Here is a 26,870-nt window from a genome sequence, read left to right as displayed (position 1 = left end):
GCGAATAAGTGGAGATATTTGTTATGGTTTCATCTTCTTAGCTTTTCATAAAGAATATTCTGAAGTATCAGAGGCAGTTAGATTACTTAAGTATTCTTCTTGATCTCCAGATTTCTTTCTGCAAGAATGTGATCTTTTTAATTTGGTTTTTAAAACTGGATCTCTTGTAACTTGCCATTGTTTTCGAATTTTCCGCTTTTCAGTTAACCTTACTCTAATTGATATTAAGCTTACATCTTTGCGTTGAAAGAATAGTGTAGCATCCCATGCAGCCTGTTGAATGCAGTGATTGAAGTGTTCCATTGCATTGAACGTTTTCTTCTGTTTTAAGCTCATTTTGATGTTCAACGTAGATGCAATTTGGGCCTACAAATAGGATCGGTTCGTTTTTGTTGGAGAATACAAAGTTTTTCTTTATTAATTACTTTGCTACTTAGATTATAACTTGGGAGTAATCGGAAGATAATTTCAAGCATGATTCTGTTTTGAAATAAGTTTTGGATATGCTTTTGATAACTCAAAATTTAATAAGTCAGGCATCTTTTTATTGTCAGATAGCCAGTAAGTAAGTTTGTCTGTTGATATAGTTTCCAGGCTCAATGAGTCAATTTTATAGAGTTCCCTCCCTTTGGTTTGAATCGTATTTGAATCCCATTGAATGTGTTTTGCATTATAATTACCTGTGGCGATAAAACGTTTACCTGGTAAATTGAAAACAGTTTACATGTTCCTTTTTTATCGCATGCTTTGATGAACTATATATAGCAGAGACAGCGATAGTGTCTAATCTTCGATATTCCTGTTTGAATCGGTTTAAATTAAGTTGACCTTATTTGTTGTAATGTCTTTGATAGGATTTTGCATTCCTTGGTTGGCTTTTCTATAGAGTTGGCTAGAGAATTGTAGGTATTTATAAATCGCACAGTCTTTGTAATTATCAGGATAACTTCTACACATAACACATTTGACATTATTTTATTCTTTCAGAAGTCTAGTCCTAACGTTGTATGTTCGTAATACTGACAGTTAGCATATTGTGTAATTTTACGTTTTTTAGTGAAGAAGTTCGAATTTTATTTTACATTGGAATAGTATTTTGATTTCATATACTTTTCTGTTGTTGAAGTTTAGGTTTAGTTCTACATAGAACATAAACAGAGATTTTTTTAGTATTACTTTGCTTTTTCCAAGTTCGTTTATTTCTTTCTTTCGCCGAGATTGATTGAGAGATGCATATTTTTAAGTACGACTTTGAAGTTTCTCTCTTGTTTTGGCATGTGGAACTCTGTATTTCTATTTTGAAATTCCTTAAGAATAGGAGAATAGTTCAAAGAAGTTATGGATTAAATTTTCACTTGATTTTACTATTTAAGATTTTGATTTCTTATTCATTTTTCGCTATATGCTCCAGTACACTCGTAAAGAATTTAATATTATTAACCCCAATTGCGAAGATAAGAAGTTTAGGTTGCTTTTTTAGATGAGGATTCGTCTTCTTTATCTTTATCTTGAGCATCTTGTATAAGCGTTTTAAATCTGTTCGATGTTGAGTCTATGGACGCATCGAGCCAGTAATTTTCTGGTTTAGATAGCTTCTGAGTTTTAATTGTCTCGACAGGACTAATAAGAATAAGCTCTTTTCTTAGAATTAGGTGTTACTCATGATTGTCCATGACTATTCGATTGTGTGTCATTCGCAGAGTTTCTGATTTTTAATATTTTACAGCAGAGCGTATGGCAGTTTAAGTCAGGGATGCTTTATTCAAAGAATTTGATCTGGGTAATTCTTAATGGATTTGTAAGAAAATTTAAGATTTACCGAATTAATTTTTTCTATTTGCCTGTTGTCTAATTTAGAGTTCCAATTTGCGTTATTCAAGTTATTAGTATTAATATCCGTAAGAATCCCACGAATAGTAGAGAAAACACAGTCGTAGACTGCAGAACCCTTTTACAGTGTGAAGGCGAAATACGACGAGGTGGTGCCTGGTGCCTTAAAGAGATTGTTTGCCTCTCACATTTAACACCCTAGGCAATTCACCCATCAGCACGATGCTATTCCATCTTGGATTGGATAGATCTGTTGATCCGCGGGAGGTATTTTATTTTCTTCCTACTCTTTAGCCTTCGAGGATTCTGACGAGCTTTTCTCTATCCGTCAGGATGAGGATGCGTTCTGAAGCAGTTACAGATTTCGCATCCAATGCTGGAGAAAAACCAGCATAGACAGAGATATCAAATTAAAGTACAAAATATCTCGTAAATTCTTTCTTGATCATCCTATTCATATAACTTTCTATGTCGAAATATTGCGAGAAATCTATTTATAATAAAAAAGGATAATTTTATTTTTTTTAATTGGATTGTCTTTCAATGACCTTGAAAAGTGAGCTTAGTTAAAATTCAAGATTACAAACATTTTTCCTTCTTAAAATCATATAAATTTTGTTTTACTTTTTTCCACATTGTTTTTTTTTTTAGATATTTATGGTATGCAGTTAAAATGGGGCATCCCCCCTCCCTGTGTGTGTATGTGTGTGTGTGTGTATAATTACTATATTATTATATAGACTGTCTCACATCATAAGTGGATTTTTATCTATTAAATTAAGAAGGGTAACATATATATTAAATAAAGTGGCTCAAATTGAATTTAATTATAAATATAGTGGTTATTTATAAAAACTATCGAAGCCTTCTCAAAGACGTTACATATGTATATGTATATATACAAATAAATTATACATATGTTTAATTCTTATATCTACAATTTTGTTTTGCCTATGAATAAAATTAATTACGCTCCATGCAAAAGATATTACGGATTTGCCTTTTGAAACAGATTATGGAAGCCTTAATCATCGATCCGTTCATCTATCGAAACCTTCCAACCTATTTTAATTGATATAGTGATATAGTAAATAACACAGTAAAATGTCGACATTAGGAAATGACAGCAATTAAATATAAAGTATTTTTTGGCAAATGTATTTTAACATAAGTTATTGATCAATTCGTAAATCTCTCTCTCTCTCTCTCTCTCTCTCTCTCTCTCTCTCTCTCTCTCTCTCTCTCTCTCTCTCTCTCTCTCTCTCTCTCTCTCTCTCTCTCTAAAGACTGTTTATTAAGAGAGAGAATCCCATATTAGGTACATTATAAAACTAAAAAGAAATATGTAAATTATTTACAAAATTTGTTAATATACATTATTTTCGAATAATATCGAATAATATTTCTTAATTAATATTTTTGGGGAGATATTCTTTCTAATTATTATTTATAACAATTTTTATAATTATATATATCTGTTTTTCCAAATATTCTGTAGACATATTTGTACTCCATTTTTTTTTAATACTATTTAATAATTTATATATAAATTATTAATATTAATATTTAATATATTTAATATACAGGGTGGACACGGAATGCACAGCGTGATTGTCCGTGTCAAAAGAAACAACTTTTTCTTCTGACAAAACTGCGTCTGAACGCTATTTTCTAAATGAGAGCTTAAAGCTAACGAATAAGCGCTCGAGATTACGCATGAATCAGAAGCGGCGCACACGGCGTGCGTGACGTGTGAACGTGTATGCTATTTTACTATTTCATTAAAGCTTTTATATAAGAAGTATGATATTTAAATGTCGCTTTTTTGAATAATTTACTTAATAATAGTTCTTATAAAATTTTTAGTAAAATAGCGTACACGTTCACGCACACCGTGCGTACGCCGCACCTGAATCATGCGTAATCTCGAGCGCTTATTCGTTAGCTTTAAGATGCTCTTTAAAAAATAGTGTTCAAACATAATTTTGTCAGAGGAAAAAGTTGTTTCTTTTGGCACAGAAAATCACGCGGTGCATTCCGTGTCTGCAATTTCTGGGGCACTGTATGTTATATGTATATTATATATTTATATAAAATCTATATATATTTATATTAATCATATATTATTATTAATTTTAATAATTAATATTTATATGTAAATTTTTATTATTTATTAATTTATATATTATAATATATAATATATTTTATATTATATAAATTATATTATATAAATTATATATGCATATTATATATTATATATATTTATATATTTATATAATATATTTTATAATATTATAATGTATTTTATAATTTATACTATATTTGTACATATTTGTACTTTGAACAGAAATTGATATTATGAATATGAAATGAGATAACTTGGAAGTATTTAACAATTATATCATGAAATTATAATATATATAATAGATTTTTTTGTTTAATAATTATATCTATCTCTGTAACCTATTTCTGTAATCGTATGCTGTCATGCGCAATAATATAATCTGTTTTAATTTATCTGTTACAGCAGCTTCATTCGGAATACAGGAGCACGTACACATGGCACGAGTATACAGGACCGCATCAGGAGCACGCGGTTGTGCGACGCGCACCACAACCGCCATTATCGAGTAAGTGTAACATTCGTAACAATTATGGTAAGACAACACAATACATATTTTTTTTCATTGTACTTACTTTTCAGCGAACGTTAATCTTAACGGTAAAAAATCTAAACGGTAAAAAATTATTTACAATTTTCACATCAACAGAAAGTATGAAAAATTTATTTCCAACGTGATATATCACTATTGTGATATAAGTAGAATTTTAATATAGTTTTGAAATTTATTACAAATATGTATTTAAAGAAAAAATATAGTTATATTTTTGTTTCAAAAATGTATTTTTGCTTAGACTGATAATGTGTGATAGATATTTTGTGATAAACTCATTACAAATATGTGTTTGAAAAATATATATGTATATATATATATATATGTATATACACAGGGTGTCTAATTTTAATCGACCCACACCTAAAGACTTTTTTATTTTTGATTGTACAACAAAATGTTTCAAACAAAAGTTGTTTGATTTGAAGGTGGACAGAAGATGGCGCTACTGACTTTTTTGTAGGGCGTTTCTCAAGGTCATTTAAAGATCATTTGTTTTTTTAAATGGAACTACTATAATTTTTTTATACAAATTAATTCCTCGCAATTTTTTGCATAAAAAGTTAGGGTAAGATGGTCAAAAAATGAATAGTTTATGCGATATTTTATATCTAATAATTTTGAACTGGTGTACACTAAAGGTACATGAACTATGAAATATTTCGTAAAATATTCATTTTTCGATTATCTTATTTCAATACTTTTATGCATGAAATAATGGAAAGAATCAATTGGAGTAAAGGAAACACATAGTTGTTTTAAGCAAAAATATGTAACGACTTGTTGCAAATTACATACTTTTACGATTAAAATTAGACACCTTGTATATATATATATATATATATATATATAGTTATATTTTTAATTTTGATATTTTTGCTTTTAAATAGATTGTCACTACGATTGTCAATACGATAATATTTTATATATTAAAATTATGAAAATTAGGAAAGAAATATGTTTACTTATACTGTTTAAGCTTAATGTTTTAATAAAATTTTGCATCTTTCGAGCGTGGGTTTGGATCGTTGCACTTGTATTTTAGAGAAAAAAATAGAGATAATTAATTTTTTGTATTTTAATGAAATTTAATGATATTTATTTTTTAATATTAATAATTATATTTAATGATATTCATATTTCAATGATATTGCTTTAATGAATATTAAAAAAAAAAAAATTATATAATACACGCTCCTGAGAGCATTCTACTTGCTGAATTTTATTTATTTACATCTTATATTAGTCTCGTGAAAATGTTTAGTGACTTATTTATATACTCGTGTTACTAGTCATATAGTTATTGCACTCGCTCTTCATCACATCTCACTTCATATACACTATATTTTCGCGATTTTATTACAATATACAAATGTATTATTTTATATATATAAAATTGTGTATATGTTTATATATTTTTGGATTGTCGTATATAATTTAATTAATTTTGTGTGTGTGGGTGTGTGTGTGTCTGCGTGTGTGTATGTGTGTGTAAAATTATATATCTGTTCTCTCGATGTTGTAAAATTTTCATTTTGTCCTAACTGATGTTTCTATGTGAACGCTTAAGTCAAAGTAGATATGCATTTTTACTTGTCGGCAACATGCATTATTGGGACCTAACTTTTCAGAACAGATGTCAATCAGAGATTGGCGGATTTTCATTATTTCCAATCGATTGAACGATAAATTATCGCGATTAAGCGCAAAAATGCGGTTCTTGGCCTCGTTTGACAATGTTTTAGGCAACGTTTATTATGTATATCGTATAAAATTGTGTATGTAATTTTTTAATATCTTTTAGATCTTAAAAATAATATTCAATATGGATGAAATATATTATAGGCATTTTTTAAAATCTTAATAAGTTAATTAATTACAAAGTATTTATATAAAACATTCAATTTTGGGATAGATATTTAACACTGAAGAATAAAGTATGCTGCGATAAAAAAAAACAATAATTTGCCACAGGGAAACTCAAATGCAAATTCCTTTAATTCCTTAGACTTGTTTTTGAACCATTCACATAATTTAAGAAGAGAGATTTCAAGAATTTAAGATTATAAAGCATCTATCTTAATCGCAGCAATAACAGGAATAATAATGAATGTAAAAATTAAGATTTATCTCCTACATAACAGAAAGCAAATAATTCAACTTCAACATTCAACAGAAATTATTTTAATTTACTCAAAATGGGAAATCAAACATTAATTCTAGCTTTGCTATAATTTATATTATTATTATTATTATTATATTTATATTATTACTATGTATATAATTTATGAAGAATATTATACAAGAGACATAAATAAGGCAAATAATATTATTCATATAATACTCTATATCATATCTATTAATATATAATATAATACATATCTATATTAACCCTTTGCGGCATAGCGTCCTGTATTTCTACAGTTTTTCCGTGTTTTTATGCATTTCATAATTGTAATATATCTTTTTTTTACCAGTTTTTATATTTTCAAATTTTAATTGCAGATTTAAAATTAAAAGTTCTTGAAAAATTCTTATGTATAAAATTTCAGCTATTTATCAGCCGTTAATTTTTTATAAATTTTGATCGTCATATTGGATTTTCTATATTAAACTTTTTAATTTTAACTTCAGATTTGTAATCAGTGATTCCAAAAACCTCCATATTATTATATTAAGTTTCAGTAAAATATGCTTAAAAAAAGTTTGTGTCGCAAAAGGTTAATACAAAGGGCCAATAACTGCGAATATTTATTAATATGTCTACGTAGACATGATGTTAGATCCTATTTTCGCTGTTCGTTGATTTCTTAGCTAGTTTCATCGCTAGAGTTCAATCATCCACAATCTTGCACGATCTTCTGCGACCTCGTTTTACATAAGGCAATTTGACTGTAATAAATTCCGCGCCGTTGATTTTTCTATTTCGTTGATGTGCTCGTTTTCTTGAAAAAAATAAAATAAAATAAAATAAAATAAAATAAACCCAATATAGATCATGGGCGATTAAACTCCATTATCCTTATCCATGTAATCTTTATTTGCGGGCATTTTCCTGTTGTTTTTCCTCTTTTACGCGAGTTGATAGATTCAACTCATGTTAGTGATGTCGTGCTGTTTGACTTTCACGTGTAAATACAATTTTAAAAAAGAGAGAATTATGATTTATTTAATTATAATATGTGAAACGGTAATACAATATGCATATAAATTAGAATTAATTGTAAAAAATTGTAAAAATGTAATTTTTATGTGAGCTAGATAAAAAATTTATTATTCCCAGATGTTATATTATATATCTTTTTCTCTTATATTGTGCTATGTCATTATTATATTGTGATATATTATGTATATTCACGATATCATTGATGATTTAGAAGAAATATACGATTATTAGAAAACTTAAGAGAAAATGATGATCTATGTAACTTTTTATGTTTTTATTTATTAAGCAATGAGAAAGTATGAATCATTATTTTTGTTGTTATTACTTTATTTTCTCATCGATATTTCGCGGTATACATATTTGAACGTAGAATTTAATATTTGATGAGAAATAGAATATCAACAGTAACGTATATATACACACAACACCTGATGTAGTTTGGAAATTTTACAATTGACCTTGAGATTAGGATTGCACGATCGATCAATGACGGAACGTCACAATCGGTCAACCGAGAAAACGAACATTAAAGAGAGGGCGAGAGAGAAAGAATATAAATAAAAAAGGTATAACGAGAAATATGTGAAAAAAATGCGGTGCCCCAAGCTGCGAATTCTGATTGCAGCGAAGCAACCGACCGCGAAGCTGCAATCGGCCAAGTCAACCGAGGATGAAAACAGCGAAGGTAAGACGAAAGATTCGGAGCTAAAACGCAAACGCTCAAGTTTCATTTTAATTTATTTCTTTTTTTTTCGCTTATTTATATAATATTCTACAAAAGAAACCGTTTCTTCGAACCACAGCCTTTTTCCTTCTTTTCGATTGCTACTATATCTACTTACCCCTGCCGTTGATTTGCTCGCTAGTAAACAAAGCTTATAGTTGAATGTCAATTTTTTCACTCGACGATCATATAATGCTTCTCGAAGTCTAATAAATCTAATTTATTAAAATTTATATTTTATATAAAATATATTTGCACAGGATGATTTGCGTAAACTATTACAAGTCAATATTTCTGAAGAGAGAGAAAGGGGAAGAAAGGGAGAGAGAGGAGGGAGGGATAGAGAGGGAGAGAGAGAGAGAAAGGAAGAGGGAGGAGAAGGAAAGAGAAGAGGGAGAGGGAGAAAGAGAGACAGAGGAAGAGAGGAAGGGAAAGGGAAGATAGGAAGGAGAGGGAGAAAGCGAGAAAGAAGGGGAGCGAGGGAGAGAAGAAGGGAAGAGAGAGAGAGGGGGATGAAATATCGAGAAACTGTTAATTTGTTTCTTGAAACTTTTATTGTAAATGGATTTTGTTTCTAATATCCGAAATATCCTGAGTAAAATAGTTTCTTAGATTTTAAAATTATCTGTATTTTAAAAAAATTAAATTTTTTGTGTACATAAATCAATTCTATAATTTATTCTGTATATAAATATATTAAGATAAATTAATATAATAATTTTATTTGACATATTTTATTATTTATTTTGATATTTTATGACAAAATATATATTTTATATTGCAACAAAATATTATATACATATATATATCTTTTCCGTGAACATATTTTTATACTTTTACAAACAAAATAGTAAGAGATGTGAACCAATAAATATACAAAAACATTATATTTAAAAAATATGCATGTTGCAATATTTTGTGCTTATACATATGTATATACTTATACTTATATAAGAGATCCATTAATTATCTTAATAAAAGAGAATTTTACTTTATGTTTTAATATGTTGAAAATAAATTATATTTGAAATATTTTGTATATAAATTATTTACTTTCTATCTAAATGCAGTATTAAGAGAATTTATTTATATAAAAAATATTTATATTGTTCCATTACAAAAACAAAGGTAATCTGAAATTTAAGAAGCTATTCTTCATACAATTTTGAATGCCGTAAACAATTTATGTGTCTCTTACAATCATAAAAAGTCAGTAAATATTTTCTCGATCTCATTTTAATTAAAAATATTGATTTGTGATTACTCAAATTACTCTGTATAGGGTGTTTAAAAAAATTTAGGAAGCTTATAACAGGTTTATAATACTTTTTCTCATTAAATCGAGTAAAAAGATTTAATGAAAATAAGTCGAAAAATAAAGAAAATATTCCAACATAATAATTTATAGCACACACACATATACACGTATTCTTCTTATTTTTATATGTATTTTATAACAAAAAATTATTTTATTATTTCGATTCGATATGAAAAATTTTGCAAATTGATTGGAATGATTGTAATTTTTTTATTGAAAACCTTTGGTCGACTTTTATCTCTTTATTTCACTTTCAATTATTACATTTAACATTCATTTGCATAATAAAGATTAATAAATAAATTTTTGTCAATAAATAGATTCTTAAATAAATAATGAATTAAAATTTGTACAATATTAGACTTGAAATCATTATCTTGATAAGATATATTAATGTCAAGATCATAATTTATTTTTCTATTTCTGATATTTTGGAACCTACATAAAGTTTTTATTCATATATACATGTAATGTGATGGATGATGGTGAACATTTGTATAAAAAACAGTATCCCATATTGAACTTTTCGTTGCCAGTTCTTGTTTGAATCCTGCTTTGCATGAAACTTTATTTATTATTTGTTAATATGATAACTTTCTAATAAACAACGAACGATGATTAAAACTGTTTGAAGGTTACTCAGGGTCACGATCTTAACACTATACATATATATATATGTATGTCAAAGTCATTCGAGATAAATCTCTTCATTGGTATATTTATCAAAATAGTTACATTGTAAAAAAGTACGCATACTTTTTCTTTGTTCTCTAATAAAGATAGCTTTTATAACAACTACATTTTCAATAAAAACAAATAGTTATTTATAATATAAAACATACACCTGTACAAAATACACATAGCACTTTTTATAGAAATAAACACAGTGAAAAAGTTTCTCTCTCTCTCTCTCTCTCTCTCTCTCTCTTCTAATTTTCTTTTTTTTTTCTTTTTAATACTCACTTTTTTTCAATATTTAACATGATGCTTTTTTAATATTGATTTTCGCATAATGATAACTATTACATAGTCTATCGGAAAATAATCATTGATGATTATAGTTGAGGTTCATAGTAATTGTTAAGACGTCATTATAAATTGATCGGTCTTTCTTCTCTCGCTTAATAGAATTCAGAATATTAATTATTTTTGCGTGAAGTATAGTCCTACAATTTTGCGAGAAATGGTCTTACAATTTTGATTTATTTTCAAAAGATGATTTCTTTTTCTTTTCTATAAATTTCTCTCTTGCTAAATAAAATCTTAATTTTTTTTTTAATTTTAAGTTACCGTATGAAATTGGTTGACAAATAACTGTTTTTTTTTGTATGAATAAAATATATTGCAAGAAATCTTATTCATGCATTTATTTTAAAAATCTTTGTGAGTTATTCATGACAAGCCTCTCATTTGCTTGCGAAAGCCGCATGCTTTTAAATATGTTAAGCTTATTATTATTCTGGGAAGCTACGATTATCTAAAATAATATTCGTCAAATAACAAAATTCCGAGCGCACATACATCCTAATACATATAGTATATAATATATGATTACAAAATACATTATTACAGAAAGCGAGACATAATGTGTGCAAGATACATATAAATAAGTACATGTAATTAAGTATTTAGCTCTTTCGATAATACTCTTATATTTATTAAACTGAATATTTTATTCGTTTCTCTCCATATACGATTTATAATGTTATTTTTTTGAGAAAAGTGAGAGTAGTTCCATTTTAGCCTAGAAACATCATGGTATATAGGGGAAAGAGGAATAAGACAATGATCTTAAAGATTTGTCAATTTTTCCTAATTTCTAAGATGACGTAAAAACAATTATCTATTTTTTTTTAACACTAAAGTCTTGCTTATTATTTAGAAAAATTGATAAATAAATTAGAATTTTTTTAAATTTAGATTTTTTTTTCGAGACATTAATTTTATCATCTTGCCCAATATGACATGACATTCGTCATTTTATCCCACATAGTTGCCATATTTATTTATCCATCTAATAAAAATGTTACAATGAAAAATGGAAAACACTAATAAGTTGTTATATATAATCAATTTCATCATCTTACGCACCTCTTTCCCTCACTTCTTGGATGATTATATTGGAACATCTCTATATGCGTGCGAGTTTGTATGCGTATATGTGTACATACACACACGCGTGCGCGCCCAAACACACCCTATAACGTATCCAAACCACTGAGCTATATACTATACTGGAGTGCTCTGATAAATTTAGATATCTTTTTGTGATTTTAATAGCAAAAAGATTTTTCGAAGAATTTATATTTTGTTTTATAATAAATGTTACAATTATAAGAGAAAAATATAGAGAATTTATCAGCTAATGTAGTGATCTATATTTTTTCACAATGGTTGTTAACAATTCAGGTTTAATGTGCAAAATAATCAACAACATATAATTTTCACATTAAAACCAAGCGATTCTTTAATATGTTTTTAGTCCATATTTATTTTACTATATTTAGGAACGAAACAAATATGTTTTTCTAAAAATGTTCGAATGAAAAATTCGAATAAAAAGTTTGGATTTCCACACATTATTATTATTTATAAATGAATAATATATTTCATGCTAGGACTTGTGATAACACATGAATAGTTTTTCTGAATATATAATAGATAACAATTATATATATTTAAATATGTATCTTCTGTTTTATTTGTATTCGTACTTGTTCGTACATGAATAATATCAATTATAATAATATCAATTGAAAGTAGAAATTTTGTGTGTTAATCTTTTTTAAATATTATTCGAAGAAATATATAGATATAGTTTATACTGTTATAGCAATCAATGTAATAAAGAGAAATGTAGAAAAGTAATGATTAGTATAGATAATGATCAATATGCAGTTCGGTATATAATAGAAACGCTTGTATTCATGCTTGTGTCACTCGCAATATGTTCAAAGAGCCATTAGAATGTCATACACACATGCCGTCATAATAGTAAATTACAACAAGCAGATCCATTAGTATTAATTATAACTTTGTCGAGCAATGTCGAACAAAATACGCAATGAGTTTCTTTTCTTTCGTATTTTTCTCATACATAGAAGTGCTACAGTTAATTTTAATCGTGAGCTATCTAACTGCAATTAATAATACTCTTAATGCTTATAATAACGCAATTAGATTACTGTAACTGCGCTTTATACTTTTATTATAAACATGGCTTTCATATATAATTAATGATTAGAATTCTGAACATTTTTAACTAACTTTTTGGAGATTCTTTGTCGAAAATTAAAGAGAGTCTTTTATATAAGCATATATTCCTCCCTAAGAAGTTACATTCCTCCAAAAAGATAGATATATAAAAATTAGATTTTTATTTTTTTCTCAAATTTTGGACAAGTTAAAAAAATGGAATTTGGTAAACATTCTCAACTAAAAAGAATATTCATTAATACTTTTTTTAATCCTTCCGTATCGTTATAAGGGGTTATGAAACTAACAACTCTTATTCAATTTTTTATTAGAACTTTTTAACAAACCGGAATGTGTATGATCATTTAAAAATAGAAAAATTGATTCCTTTAGAAACATTTTTATTTATTTTATTTTTTTGTAAAATCAATAGTTTTCAAGAAAAATACATTATAATGCACAGTACAGTGCTAAATGGCATAGGTTTCGAGTTAGGTTATGAAAAATTAAATTTTAGAAAAAAAATAATCACCAAATTTTATTTTATTTTTTTAATTTGTCCAAAATTTGAGAAAAAAAATGGAAACCTAATTTTTATCTCCCCCTTTAGAAGAATGTAACTTCTTAGTGGCGATTATAGAAGTATATGTTTATATTTTATATGAAAGAGTTCTCTCCCCCCTTAATTTTCGACAAAAGAATTATCTCTTAAAATTTTTAGCTTCTTTATGTATATAAACTTCTTTATGTACATAGAGTATTTCCGAAATTACTGGATACCCTGTTAATGGAATATTCCTAAGGTTATTTGGAGACGATTTTTCCTTTGCAAAAATGTCGAGGCACTAATAATTTTTAAGTTATAAGCAATTGAAAATAGAGGGTTTTTCGCAAATTAAGCCTTGTAGAAATAAAATTAACAAAATCACATTCTTCAGTTAATTTCAGGTAGAGTTTACTTTAGTAGAATTTTAATTTAAGGCTTAGTTATAAAGATACATGCAAAAATTGGGAATATGCAAAAAATAATGACTTCCCTCGACATTTTCGCTAAAGAAAAATCGTCTCCAAACGAGTCCCAGAAATCTGCCATTAATAAGTTATTCGTTAATTCTGGAACATTCTATATATATATCCTGTATATCCTATATATATATATATCCTTCATAATTATTAAAAACTTCACATACAATACATTATATCTCTTAAAGTAATAAAGATAAATAAATAAGACTTCTCAGTATAGCATATACAATAAAGTTATAAATCTCCAAATCTTAGCGCCAGTCTTATGATAAACATATCCAAATAATCCAAATATTTAGTAAATATAGACTTTTCCTATTAAATTTGTGTTAAAAACCTATTAAATTTTGCTTGTGAAAAATAAAAATTTTTTTGCATTATAATTCTTCGTAAAAACGTTTAGCAATTATTTAAAAGTTATTTAATTAATATACACAGTTGCAGCAATATTTGTGCTTGAATCAAAGGAAAAGAAGAGGAGAAGAAGGGGAATATATCTTATATATACTTTTCACACTATATAAGCACAGCAATACTTTCAAACCACCGACTATCTTGAATGAAACTGCGATATGTTAATGCATAAAAATCAGTCTCACAATCATGAAATTTTCGCATTTTACACGAGTGAGGATGCGAATTCGGTTTCATAATTTCTATGTAGGATAAGTCAGAAACTGTTATTCTGCGTAGTATTGTTTCATCATTAGTAATTAAATATTTATTTAGTTGATTTAATTTTGATTAATTTATTTAATTTGGATGAAAAATATTCAAAAATTAATTAAAATAATATATAAATCGAAAAGAAATTAGTTGAACTTGTTCGTAAGTGCAAGAATATGGAATAACAATTGATTCATATTACTTTCATATATACAATATATATAATCAAACTTTTAATCTATAGTGAACTTAACAAGATTTAATTCAAATTTAAAATTTAATTTTTTGGTTAACAATTAATTCGAATTTTCATTAGCAGATGATACATTGCGTAAAGTAACACTAAAAAATTAGATTAGGTTACTTAGAACCCGACATGACATGTATTTTTGCATCGATCCTGTATGAATTTGCATCTCGTTGCCATTGGATCGTAAAACTAGTACGAACGAAACACATCGTTTGTATGACGTGTAAAATCATATCGCGGCTTTGATAGAAATAAAACATAATGTGCTTGATTTTCATACAATAAATACTTTTTATTTCATAATGCAAGTTGACTCTTATCATCACTTTAATCAATCTGAGCAACATTATTTCTATATTGTATTATATACTTATTAAATATACTTATTATATATTTATTAAATGTTTGGAATTTTATAAATGTTTGAAATTTTGTCGTTAATTATTTAAGTTAATTAATGATAAAATTAATAGGAATTTGCTCGAAGCGATCACATGGTAATCAAGTTATATCAACTCGTTTCATTAACTTAAAAGCATCGAGAGATTCTTATTATGCGAATTTTTACAAGCGATCTGTTTCGCAATTTTTCGAAAAAAAATCTTTGCTTACATTACTTGATTCTTCACGCACCATATTTCCTATTAAAAATTATATATAAAGTAATCCGAAAGGAAAATATAAATATTGCTTAATACATTTGAAATTTAAATAAAAAATATCATATCATTTTAGATATATATTGTCTTCACAAAAATGATCAAAATGTAACATTTCAGTTTATAAATAATGAATATTTTTACATGATTATCTTTTACAAACTCGATTGCCAAAAAATAGTTTATATTATTAAATATAATTAAATAGCAGATTATAATTCAATTGGATTATAATGTAAAATCGTGATATTTTATCCACATTAAACAAATAAGCAATATTTAAGGGAAATTTTATTACAAGTTTTTAATTAAAATTTTAATTTCTTGAAATTTACGATAAGCAAAGTTTTATAAAAGAAATTGTCTTACGGAAATAAAGAATAAATATCAATAGTGAATAATTGGTGAATATAATAACAGTTAAATAATTAGAATATTATAGGCTTATAGAAAATTGTTTCATTCATGATTATGTCAATTATTAAATGGCTAATAGAAAGAGAGAAATAAACAAATTATTATTCACACATTTTTTGTCGATAAATATGCTATCATTTTAAAAAGCTATTACATAGTTATGAAGGAAAGCGACGAGTCGAAAAACCAATGAGCGCATAACGCGAATAAATATTTGAATGATAATAAGTCACCGTGGAATTATAAAATCGATGAGAAAATTTTTGCGCGACAAGAATATGCATTCGGCATTTTTGCTTTATATCTACTTTTCATTATTAACGCTCAGTGTCATGTCTTATTTGCTTTTTCAAAAATTTATCTGCATGCCGCTTAAAATTACCTCAATTTTCCATAAGTGTCATTTTATCCAACATTAAAACGCCGCAAAAATTCTACAATTTTTCGCGATTTCTTATTTTTTATCACAGCAAATATAGTGGCTTCTGTGTTTATCTTGCTTTACATATACTTGGAAAATTTGTTAGAACTTTGTCAAGATGTCTCAAATTTTAAAAATTATTTTTTGTAATCGAGGCATATTTTCGAACTTGTATAAATGTACTTGTAATTGTCACTTTAGAAGCGACGCGAAAATAGAAAAGCGATGACGTTCCAATTCAAAATTTAAAAAAAAGAGAAAGAAAAAAGAAAAAGAAAGATTTAAAAATAATATAAACTTTGCAGGACCCACCCTGGAACCACCATTACCCAGACGCAAGAAATGCCCAGAGCTCGCTTACAAGACACACGAATTTATCACAGCAGCGGATGGTGGTGGTATCGATGCCATCGACTCGAACGTCGTAGCTGATAAGGTGAAGGTATGGGATTGATAATTATTCTGTGATTTTTGCTCTCTTTTTTGTCAATAAAAATTCTATTTGTGACACCAAAATGATTTTCCTACTTCAGACGCTCACTATACATTTGTTCTATAAATATACATATTTATATTTGGCTCCATATTCTAGATTCTAAAGTAATGAGATAACTTATATCTGATGTCGATTTTTTTGTAGATCATCAACTATGAGTCATCTCATATTTGGCAATCAACGTGTTAAATAAAATGTTAATTATAACAAATAAAAATATCACAAATTAATTCTTTTTTTCTTACAATTAGACTTATAATTATAAATTAGTTATATTAAAAGATAATTTGGAAATTGAAGTATTTTGTAGAGAATTTAGTTATAATTCTCTCTAAAAAAAATTCAATAAAACAGAAATTCAATATATCAAGATTGAAAGACAACACTATACTGCTATGAAATTTTAGTTATCGTAACTTATTTTATAATTAATATGGTTGACTAAAACAATTTTGATTAAACTTTAGTTAATTCAATTAGTAGAATATATAATCTATAAAAAATGTCTATAACTGTACAATTTGTCATTCCTAATCTTTCTTTCGATGTATCAAACAACAAAAAATTAATATTCAGATTATTATATCTATATAAATATCTGTATAATACATATAGTAAATATCTAAAGTTCGAGTAATTTCACCAAGTTATATCACCAAGATATGTATATAGGCAATCGAAGTCTACAAATAGCCTATCTAGAGGTTCAGCAATTTGCATATCGATCTTAGAAACAATTGAAGAACGATTATAGATAAAGGACTGAAGAGTTTCACTTCTTTTGCAACATTAAAAACGATCAACTCTATCTCGGACCAATTCTAATTTTTTAAATGTTTCTAATTAAAAAACTATTATAGCCTGAGTATTTTAATATTAAGATCTTTTTCTTAAAATTATATCTAAAGAATTTACCCTTAAGCGTTGTTACGGTCTTTACGAGACACCCTGTATATATATATACATATAAAAATGACTTTACTCCTTGTGTGCTTAGTGTTTCTAAGCTTTTATACAGTTCACAGATGATTCTGTGGTGATCTTAGCAAGCGCTGTTATGACTGATCTGCTACCCGCACACTTTAGGATGATCAATACTTCAACTTGAAAGATTGTGGTTAGGTTACTCATGTGAATGCTTTCCTTGTGGTTACTTTTTGCCCATAGATTCTTGTACCAAAGTGCAAATGAGTATTTGCCTCCGTCCATGTACCAGATCTCTATGTTTCGGCATTCAAAAAATGTTGATTTTCCAGTCTTCCTTAGTTAGTATTCAGATTTTGAAGTTCTTACCATCTGGTATTTCCTTAGTGTTATATCCTGTTCTAGTACAAAAGGTAATTGTAGAGAAGCTTAAATGCGGTATGATTCTCATATTCCTTTATTCCCCCTGACATTTCATTTTATATACTGTGAGTCTTGCTTTGCTAATGATTTCGCAGTTCAGAAGTGGAACACAGAAAACTATCTCTAACATTTCGGTTGGTGTGGTTTTTACGGTCCCTGTTGCAGCCCTTAGGTAGCTGCCTTGTAAGGATTTTAACAGATCCCTTGCTCATATTTTCTTCACCTTTGGCCACATTACAGCAGTATATATGAACTTTAGCTTTAATAATTGCTTTAATAGATCCTGAAAACAGTACAAGGTTTTATATCTCACGTTCTTTCCATGACTCTTCTGCATTCACATGGAAGATAATTTATTTCTCTTCTCCTAGGTACTATCTTCACTAGATTTAATATCTAGATAGACTGGCAGGTATTTTACTGGGTGTAATATATTTCTTTTCCTTAAAATTTTTTATAGTGGTTCTATGTTGTACTTCCTGGTGAATATCATGGCATTAGTTCAAGATGGAGTAACATTAAATTCTTTGTTAGACACAAGTCTTGTATGTTCCTTATGACTTCGTTCATGCGTTCCTTAAGGACGAAAATTGCATCTTATTATGATGGCTACATCAACATAGTCGTAGACGAGGAAACAAGTTTCTGCAGTTTATCTAGAAGTTCATCCATTACTAGACACCACAGCAGGGAAGAGTATCTCTCCTTTTTATTATTTGACACATAAAAACGATTAGGAATGACGAATTACCTAATTATAAGTTTTATCATAAACAATTTTACCAATTGATCCTTAATTATCGATTAAATTAATTGATGATTGTGATTAAAATCATTCCTAAAGTTGTATGTGTAACAAAAAAATTATAGAAACGTACGCATTGAATTTATAATTTCTAAGGTGCATTAAAATATTAATTGAGCTTAAAATATTGATTTTTGTACTGTAGGAAGTCACGTCGACACTGCCACCAAGCCAGCTGAGCAAAGCGATATCTCGTATAAGCACCGAATACCGGCTGCAATTTGCCTGGCCTAGAAAATCTCAGTTAATGAATGGCGAAACTCAGGTACCGGTTTCAGCAGCGGGCTTTTCCGCGGGCACTACCTGTCCACCAAGGAAGTCGCTCAGCATGGGGGCCCTTAAACAAGGCATGACGACTACTGGACCGGCACCGGTACACAAAAAGCGACCAGGCGACTTCGATCATAAACGCGACGGTACTTATCATGACAATATTCCAGTATTAATCAATAGATTTAAAAGCATGTTATAAGTCTTAAACCAACTTTGTGTTAATTATAAATTAACTCTTTTGCTACTATAACGATCACTATAGTTTTCTGCAGATCTATCTTTCTGTACGAATGGCCACTATATAATACGCAATATTTTAAATTATTTGAATACCAATATCAATCTTTGAAGTCTAAATATCTTTCTAAACACTTATCTGTATCATAAATATTATAGATGCATGCTTTTCATTAAAGTTTTATCTACTTATAAATCTTATCACGACCTAAAAGATTTTAATGACACTGCTGCATTCTACAAAAATAATTTAATTTTATACTTGGGAATATATGTACAAGTTTTCTCTTTAATCAAACTCTATCACAATGATATAAAATGCATCAAACAGAAGACAGAGAAATATTTTTCTCAAAGAAAAATTTAATTATACATGTCTAAAAGTGAGATTATTATATATTGTTTGGTATACAATTTTCTTCATATGTTTCTCATAGGAATTCAGGCGTCAGAACTGGAACCACTAGTGGGCAGCGGAATGGACATAATCGACGGCGTAGTACCAGAGGGCGATGAGCGCGAAGAGGATGTGCCGGACTTGAAAATAACTTTCAGGTCAGATTGTCTCAACCGGATTTGTCAATATATTTTCTCGCGTAAAGCCTTTTATAAGGATAGAAGAGAACAAAATAAATTAAACATAGAAGAAGCTATCTACGACGATTTCGATCGGTGTGAAGACGCGATAACGTGTGATAACGCGGTTACGATGACAACATTGTTATCAATGATGATAATAATTATGCTATCATTACACGTAAAATTGATTATTTGCAGGAATAAAAAGTCAAATAAAATCGTACGGGTAACGGACAATAAGATGCCGGGCAAATCGCAAGCGAAACCATTTCCTATGGCGGAAGTAATCGAGCTTCGCCGTCTCGCTGACGAGTACAAGGTAATCCGTGGGATTCGTTTTTTTTTCAGAACCAAGGTTTTTTTCTTCGAATTATCACGCGTCGACTTTCTCGACACGCAATTCATCCCTCCTACGTAAATAATCCATACAGTCGCTTCTTATTTTCCGTATCCACCCTATTGCATATACAATTCCTTAATTAATCTAATCATTACAGTCGAGCTTATTTTTCAACATTCAAACATCAGCAAACAATACACGCCTTTCGATTTTTGTCATTAAAAATTGTTTTCAAAATAATCTCTGATAGCGATTATTTGATAGTAGGTCATTTTATATTACATGATTTTTTTATTAATAAATATTTCTGTGTCAAAATTAATGTTTAACCGTTTTTTCCGCGATTTTGCAATTTTGTTATACTATTTCTAAATACATTTTCACGCATTATCTGAATAAAGCATTTAGTATTTTTTAAGCATGTTCTGTGTTCCCTTAAGTCAATTAGTACCAATGATCTGGTTATATAACTCTAATTAATATGATTCTTATTAATTCAAATATTTTCAACATCCAAGACTTATCTTCTAGACTTATTAAATTATTTTTTATTATTATAGCAATTTTATAATTAAGTTAAAAAGAATTTTTCTTTAGATATAAAAATATTAAATGTGAAAAAAAATTTTACAATTTGCGATTAAAAAAAACCTTTTTGCAAAAAATTAGTTTTTAAGTTTATGAGATAATATCGTTAAAACGCTGAAAGATAGAAAAAATACTTTAAATAAACGTTTTGTAATTCAAAACGCATTTTCTAATTGTGTATTTAGATTTTTCGAAAATGTAAAATTTTTAAATGTAAATTGTAAAGCTTTTAATACTCTTTTTCTTCTCATTTTTGAAATTAAAAAAAAATTAAACATTTTACATCAAATTCAATTCTATATGATAATTGTTTTCTTTATTTTTGTGTAAAAAATTAAAAAATTAAAATTAAAAAATTAAAAGTATATATAACAAGCATAAATAATAAAAGCATTTAATACAAATTTCAGTACTATTGATAAAAAGTATTTAATACAAACTCTCATAGTATTGAATTCTTGTACCGAACACTCTTGTACCGAAAACTCTCGTATATTATTGTTTCATCACAATGAATGCTTTTATAATGTGATGCTGATGTTTATGTAATGATGCATGCAGTTATAAGTAAAATTATATATTATGCAAAATTGTGTGCTCTCAATACATCTATTTATATATTTGTACAGTAAATGTTTTCCTTTTATCATTTTAATAAAGACGTTATTATGGTTATACATGTAGAATGATTATATAGAATTTATTCATTATTAAATATGTTAAATACTTATTTTTATTACTATTTTATATTAGAAAAGACATTATTATAAAAATTATTATCTAATAACGAGTGAATAAAACTGGTATACATGAATGGCATGCAGAGAAGATATTGTTACTTAATTTTTCACATAAAAATATGCTTTATGAAAAATAAATTCATTATACAAGGTTGAATTCGACATAAAATGCTATTTAATTTTTGTCCTTAAAAATATTTCAAAATTTTCATGAATGAGAGGAAAAGAAGATAGCTAAAAAAAATTTTACATAAAAAAAAATCTAAATCACATTATTATAAAATGTGTTTGGAACTACAAAATTATAATTTAAAATATTTATCTATCTCTCACTGTTTCGACACACACAATATTAGCTTATAATTATAAAAACTGATTTTATTCAAAGGAGTTTTATATATATATACCTTTCAACGCGTGAGAGAATAAATAAAAAAATATATATTCCTCTTATTTTGATTAAAAATTAATTTCATCAAAATCGAAGAGAGATACTTATATGTCTTACATTATTTTTTTGTTAGTTATAATGATACCTTTCCCTATCACTATCCTAATCTGATCGAATATTCGCTGAATCTGGTCGAATATCGCCTTGTCGAACATCTGTTGGACAAAGGCAGAGATGCATAGTGCCCCCGTTTTAACCTTTTCAAATCCTAATGATATGACATTATAATAGCTATCTATTGGGTCTGTAGCACTCGCCAAAATAACTCTGCCACTCAGTTTACCAAAAATAACGAAAAAGAACGCTGTCGATGGCAGCTATCTGTATGTAAGCGGATCTCTTCGATGTACCGTCATCAGACCAGATTCAGATCCGCCTGAACCGTCTTCTATGACACAGGAAATCCGATCTTATACCGATATCATTCGCTGTTTCAGAAGAACCAATAAAGTAGAGAGTTTTCTGTCTCCACCGAGACGTTGCGACTATTCTTTATCAATTCAGCCGACCAATAGAAAATCAAGATAGACATTTCTCCGTCCCCATCGAGTATTTTCGATATTCGGCATGTATCCCATTATGTTTGCCAATTACTGGCTGAGGTTTCGAAACAAGACGATCGGATTGTCTAAGAGTCTTATTACAATAGAATCTAGTTTTCTATTTAATTTAGTAACGCACAAATACAATAAGCTTGTTTTTTCTTGTTTTATCAACAATGCGGTTCAGCAGGATAACAGATCAAATGTCTGAATGCTTTTCATCTCGATTTTCTATCGATCCTTTTCTGTCTTGAAAGATTAGATTGAATAAAAAATAGTTGGAACGTTGAAAACTCTCAACAGAAACAGAGAAATATCTATGCTATTAGTTTTTTTTTCAAATTGCGAATGATATCGGTACAAGATCGAATTTCCTATGTAATGAATGGCTCAGGTGAATCTGAATTTGGTAACAATATTTAGAGAGGCTCATTTATATATAGATAGCGAATCGGCAGCAATCAGCTCCATTCGTTGTCAAAATTCTAAGCAACTGTCAGAATTAGAAAAATTAATAGAATTTATAGAATTTGAAAAAATTAAAATAGGCACTATATATGGCCTCTATTTTTGCTTAGCGGATGTTTGGCTGGAATTATGATACGGAGGATATTGTTATAGTATTATTCTCCTTTTTTACAATTAGAATGTATGATTGTAACATTAAATAGTAGATTAGATTGTCGTGGAATTAACAACACATATATACAACATATATACAACATATAGATGTTGATATCTTTGGTTTACATTAGCATCGTGACTGGGGTTGCGGTCTGACAGCCGAAGATGAGGCTTCATTGTGGAAACAAGTGTCCAATAATCATGCGCTCAACGCCCTATCCCTTGCCAGGCTAGTACATTATTTTCATCATCATTCTGTAATAAAGAATTCATTAATTTGTTCTTACTATTACACGATTGATGTTTCTCACAATTGTTCAATTTGCAATCTACGTTTATTTTTTTCGCGAAACGTTTCATGAAAACGCATAGTTAGATATATCGTAACAATTGGTCATAAAAAATATTGCTGCCACCAAAAATTCTCAGGAACTACATTTATTTAGTATATTTAAATTTTAGTTTTTATCTATCAAATTTATTACAAATTTGTATTTTGTTTTTTCGCAAATATATTTTTCAGATGAAAAAAACACTGTAAAATCTTAATTTGAAATTATTCTCGAAACTTTTTCTCAGAAACATGTGGGTTTGATTGCAATGCATCCGGTAACACACTTTGAGAACCAATTATTACGTATATTTTTTACACAATTCATATCACGATGCAATTTATTGTTTCAAAAATCATTCACATGTTTAAAGAGATGAATCTCTAATGGGATTGTATGTTTGTGTGTATGCATATGTGTGCGCGCGTGTGTTCAAGCAACTTGAAATTTTATTGACAGATATAGAACACATAGAAATGCATCAAATATTTTGCTGTCGGACTACATATGTCTTTATCTTCGTTTGTAAATCCAATGTGTATTCGTAAATATTGTTCACTACGTATTTGTGTCATTCACGAAGAAGAAAGAGCAAAAGCAGTCACGATCTTGTAAAAAAAAATCCACAGATGAGCTCGCACCTTCACACTGATTTCGTCGTAGTTAGCTAACTTATTTCAATTCAAGTGTAATCGATATAATTGATTTGATATGATTATCATACAATCGCCTTTCGATCGGCTCTTTAGGTCAGTTACCAAAGAGGAGAAGGAGAAGGAGAATAGGAAGGTTGCACCGATCGCCAACATGATCTCTAAAATGCCACCGGCGGGACGACCCTCTTCGGTGCAAGCTAGACCGGTACATGGTATATTGCAGGACGACACCAAAGCGGTATGCAAATCTCCTATTGAGTATGCTAAAAAAATCAGCTTTGATAAAATATTGTCAGAGCATTTTAGAAGAATGTAACCTTCTTTTTGTTTTCTTAAAGATATTTGAGAATTTTACTTTCGCTAATTTATGCTTAGAACGTATATCGATGAAATGGAAATATTAAGCACTAATTCTATATCCAAGATCTGTAGAAGCGAGAAAGATAATGGGTTTTTTTTATTGCTGCACTGGTGAACTAGTGCACACTGGTGCAGTAAGTTACAATAGCAATACTGTGGCTACACTAATTCAGAGTTTATCTCTTTCCTTCCAATGTAGAGTAAAAAAGATAAACTCTGAAGTAGTGCAGCCAATTCAGCTGAAAAGAACAGACTTAGTGAAACAAAGGGTTTGTTCTCTATTACTGCACTGGTGAACTACTGCACACTCGTGCAAGAAGTTAAAATGAGACAAGTATATTTGGTTTTATTCTAACTTATGCACCAGTGTGCATTAGTTCAGCAGTGCAGCAATAAAGAACAAACCCAAAATATACTTGCCTCTGCAGAAAATTTGTAATCACTGGGTTTGTTCTCTGTTATTGCACTGATGAACTAATGCACACTGGTGCGCGCAGTAAGTTAGAGTGAAACAAAACTACGAATCCTCTGCAATGTGCATGTGCTGATATCGTTGCCATAATTTTTCCATGATTATCGGGGAGGGATTGTACGTTTTGCTTGAATTTGACATTGACCACGTTGATACTTCGATGTTATCGATTGCAAATGAATAAATTTAGTTGAAAAAAGTTAGCACATTAAAAAAGATGCCAAACCCATATTATGCAGTAACCGAAATAAATACCTACATTTATATCAGCTGTACCTCAATCTTATCAAAAATTTCAATTTAATTCTTAAATTAAATTTTGTTTAATATGTTTCTTCATGAGGGTATTTAACGTGCTGTCGAATAGTTGTTTTTCGGTTTCTTATTTAATATGTCAATTATTTGAGGTTACGTCAACCTTGCCCTTCTCTTGCCAAACTAACAATAGGTGATCATGGGAACAATAATATTGGTGGTTGCGCATTATGGACGATTGGTAGTCATTATCTTTTTCTCTCTCGCACCAATCTTGGATACAGACTCCCACGGAAGGTATAGGGTGATTCTCCTTCCATGTATATATATATATATATATATATATATATATATGTTCTAAAAATTTATGAAGGCCATTTTAAAACGATTATTTTGTTTATGATAATTTTTGCAACTCTTATTTTTTTAAAAATTGTCGAAACGATCAATTTTTCTGAAAAAGAAATATGAAACTTTATGTATAGATATAAATTTAAACCGGCATTTATTTATGATGCGCTTACAATCAAACGTTAAAGAATCAAATAGCCTCAATGATAATTAGAGAAGGGAGTACTTACAATATTTTTAGAAAACTTGTATAATTCTTATATGTTTAAATAGGTTATTTAAGTGTTGAAAAATCATTATATTGAAGTGCGGAAAGATTATATAAAAAGATCAACTAAATTTTTGTAATTTATTTTTAGAAATTAACTTAATATAAAAAATTTCGACTTAAATTTGAATTACTTTTATAATGAATATTGCTATATTAATCTGTGATTTTATAATGTATGATCGAAAGAGTAGATATGTATATATACAGTTTTCTATTTTTTTACGACGATTATTTCCAATATTAATTTTGTCATAGGATAATGATCGAGCCATCGCTCGCGCAAGAAAGGATTTCTGGATCCGCCATCATCTTGACCGTACTACGGGTGTGGGTACGTGTTAATAATTCAGTTAAATTAATTAAAAAATGATATAATAAATATTATTAATAAAATAATTAATATAATATTTAATTACATTAATGTTTAACATATTATCACAGACAATCCGTATCTAAAATATATAGGGTGTTTCTAGATACAAAAACGCAAAAATACCACCGTATTTCTTATCGAAAAATAAGTATTATTTTTCTTTTTGCAAAATTTCTGAAAATATCAACCTTTTGTAAGATATTATAATTTTTAATTATCGAAATTGAGTTAATATATAAAGAAAAAGCCTTTCAACAACTTCTTAAATAGAAATAAAGTTTTTTTCTTTCATGGCCTTCCATTTTTCTGTGAATCAGGCATTAATACTTAAATGAGTAACTCTTGAAGGATGCGTTTTTGGACTAACATTTATGGGAACTTTTTTCATCCTTATGACGAGCCCAATCCAATCCCTAATTTTGACCAACTAT

General features: G+C 28.3%; 1 protein-coding gene across 9 annotated transcripts in view; it reads left to right on the top strand.

The window, feature by feature from the left end:
* Positions 1–26,870, top strand: part of LOC145943281 (uncharacterized) — an 81,518-nt gene that overhangs the window by 28,784 nt on the left and 25,864 nt on the right. For 5 of the 9 annotated variants that reach the window (XM_083050748.1, XM_083050757.1, XM_083050753.1 and 2 more), the window contains 9 exons: positions 4,358–4,460; positions 8,297–8,356; positions 16,653–16,789; positions 19,141–19,411; positions 19,943–20,060; positions 20,283–20,403; positions 23,501–23,598; positions 24,451–24,595; positions 26,322–26,397. In XM_083050748.1, the coding sequence (XP_082906874.1) occupies positions 4,358–4,460; positions 8,297–8,356; positions 16,653–16,789; positions 19,141–19,411; positions 19,943–20,060; positions 20,283–20,403; positions 23,501–23,598; positions 24,451–24,595; positions 26,322–26,397 (1,129 nt within the window). The remainder of the gene's footprint in view (positions 1–4,357; positions 4,461–8,296; positions 8,357–16,652; positions 16,790–19,140; positions 19,412–19,942; positions 20,061–20,282; positions 20,404–23,500; positions 23,599–24,450; positions 24,596–26,321; positions 26,398–26,870) is intronic. The other 4 variants (XM_083050749.1, XM_083050755.1, XM_083050754.1 and 1 more) reach the window with 3 other exon arrangements.

This window comes from Prenolepis imparis, unplaced genomic scaffold (genome assembly GCF_030444845.1).
Source record: "Prenolepis imparis isolate NDT839.2.m4 unplaced genomic scaffold, iyPreImpa1.0 SCAF_11, whole genome shotgun sequence".
NCBI lineage: Eukaryota > Metazoa > Arthropoda > Insecta > Hymenoptera > Formicidae > Prenolepis > Prenolepis imparis.
The sequence above is the reverse complement of the archived record's forward strand: the minus strand, read 5'-3'. Positions and strand labels throughout refer to the sequence as shown.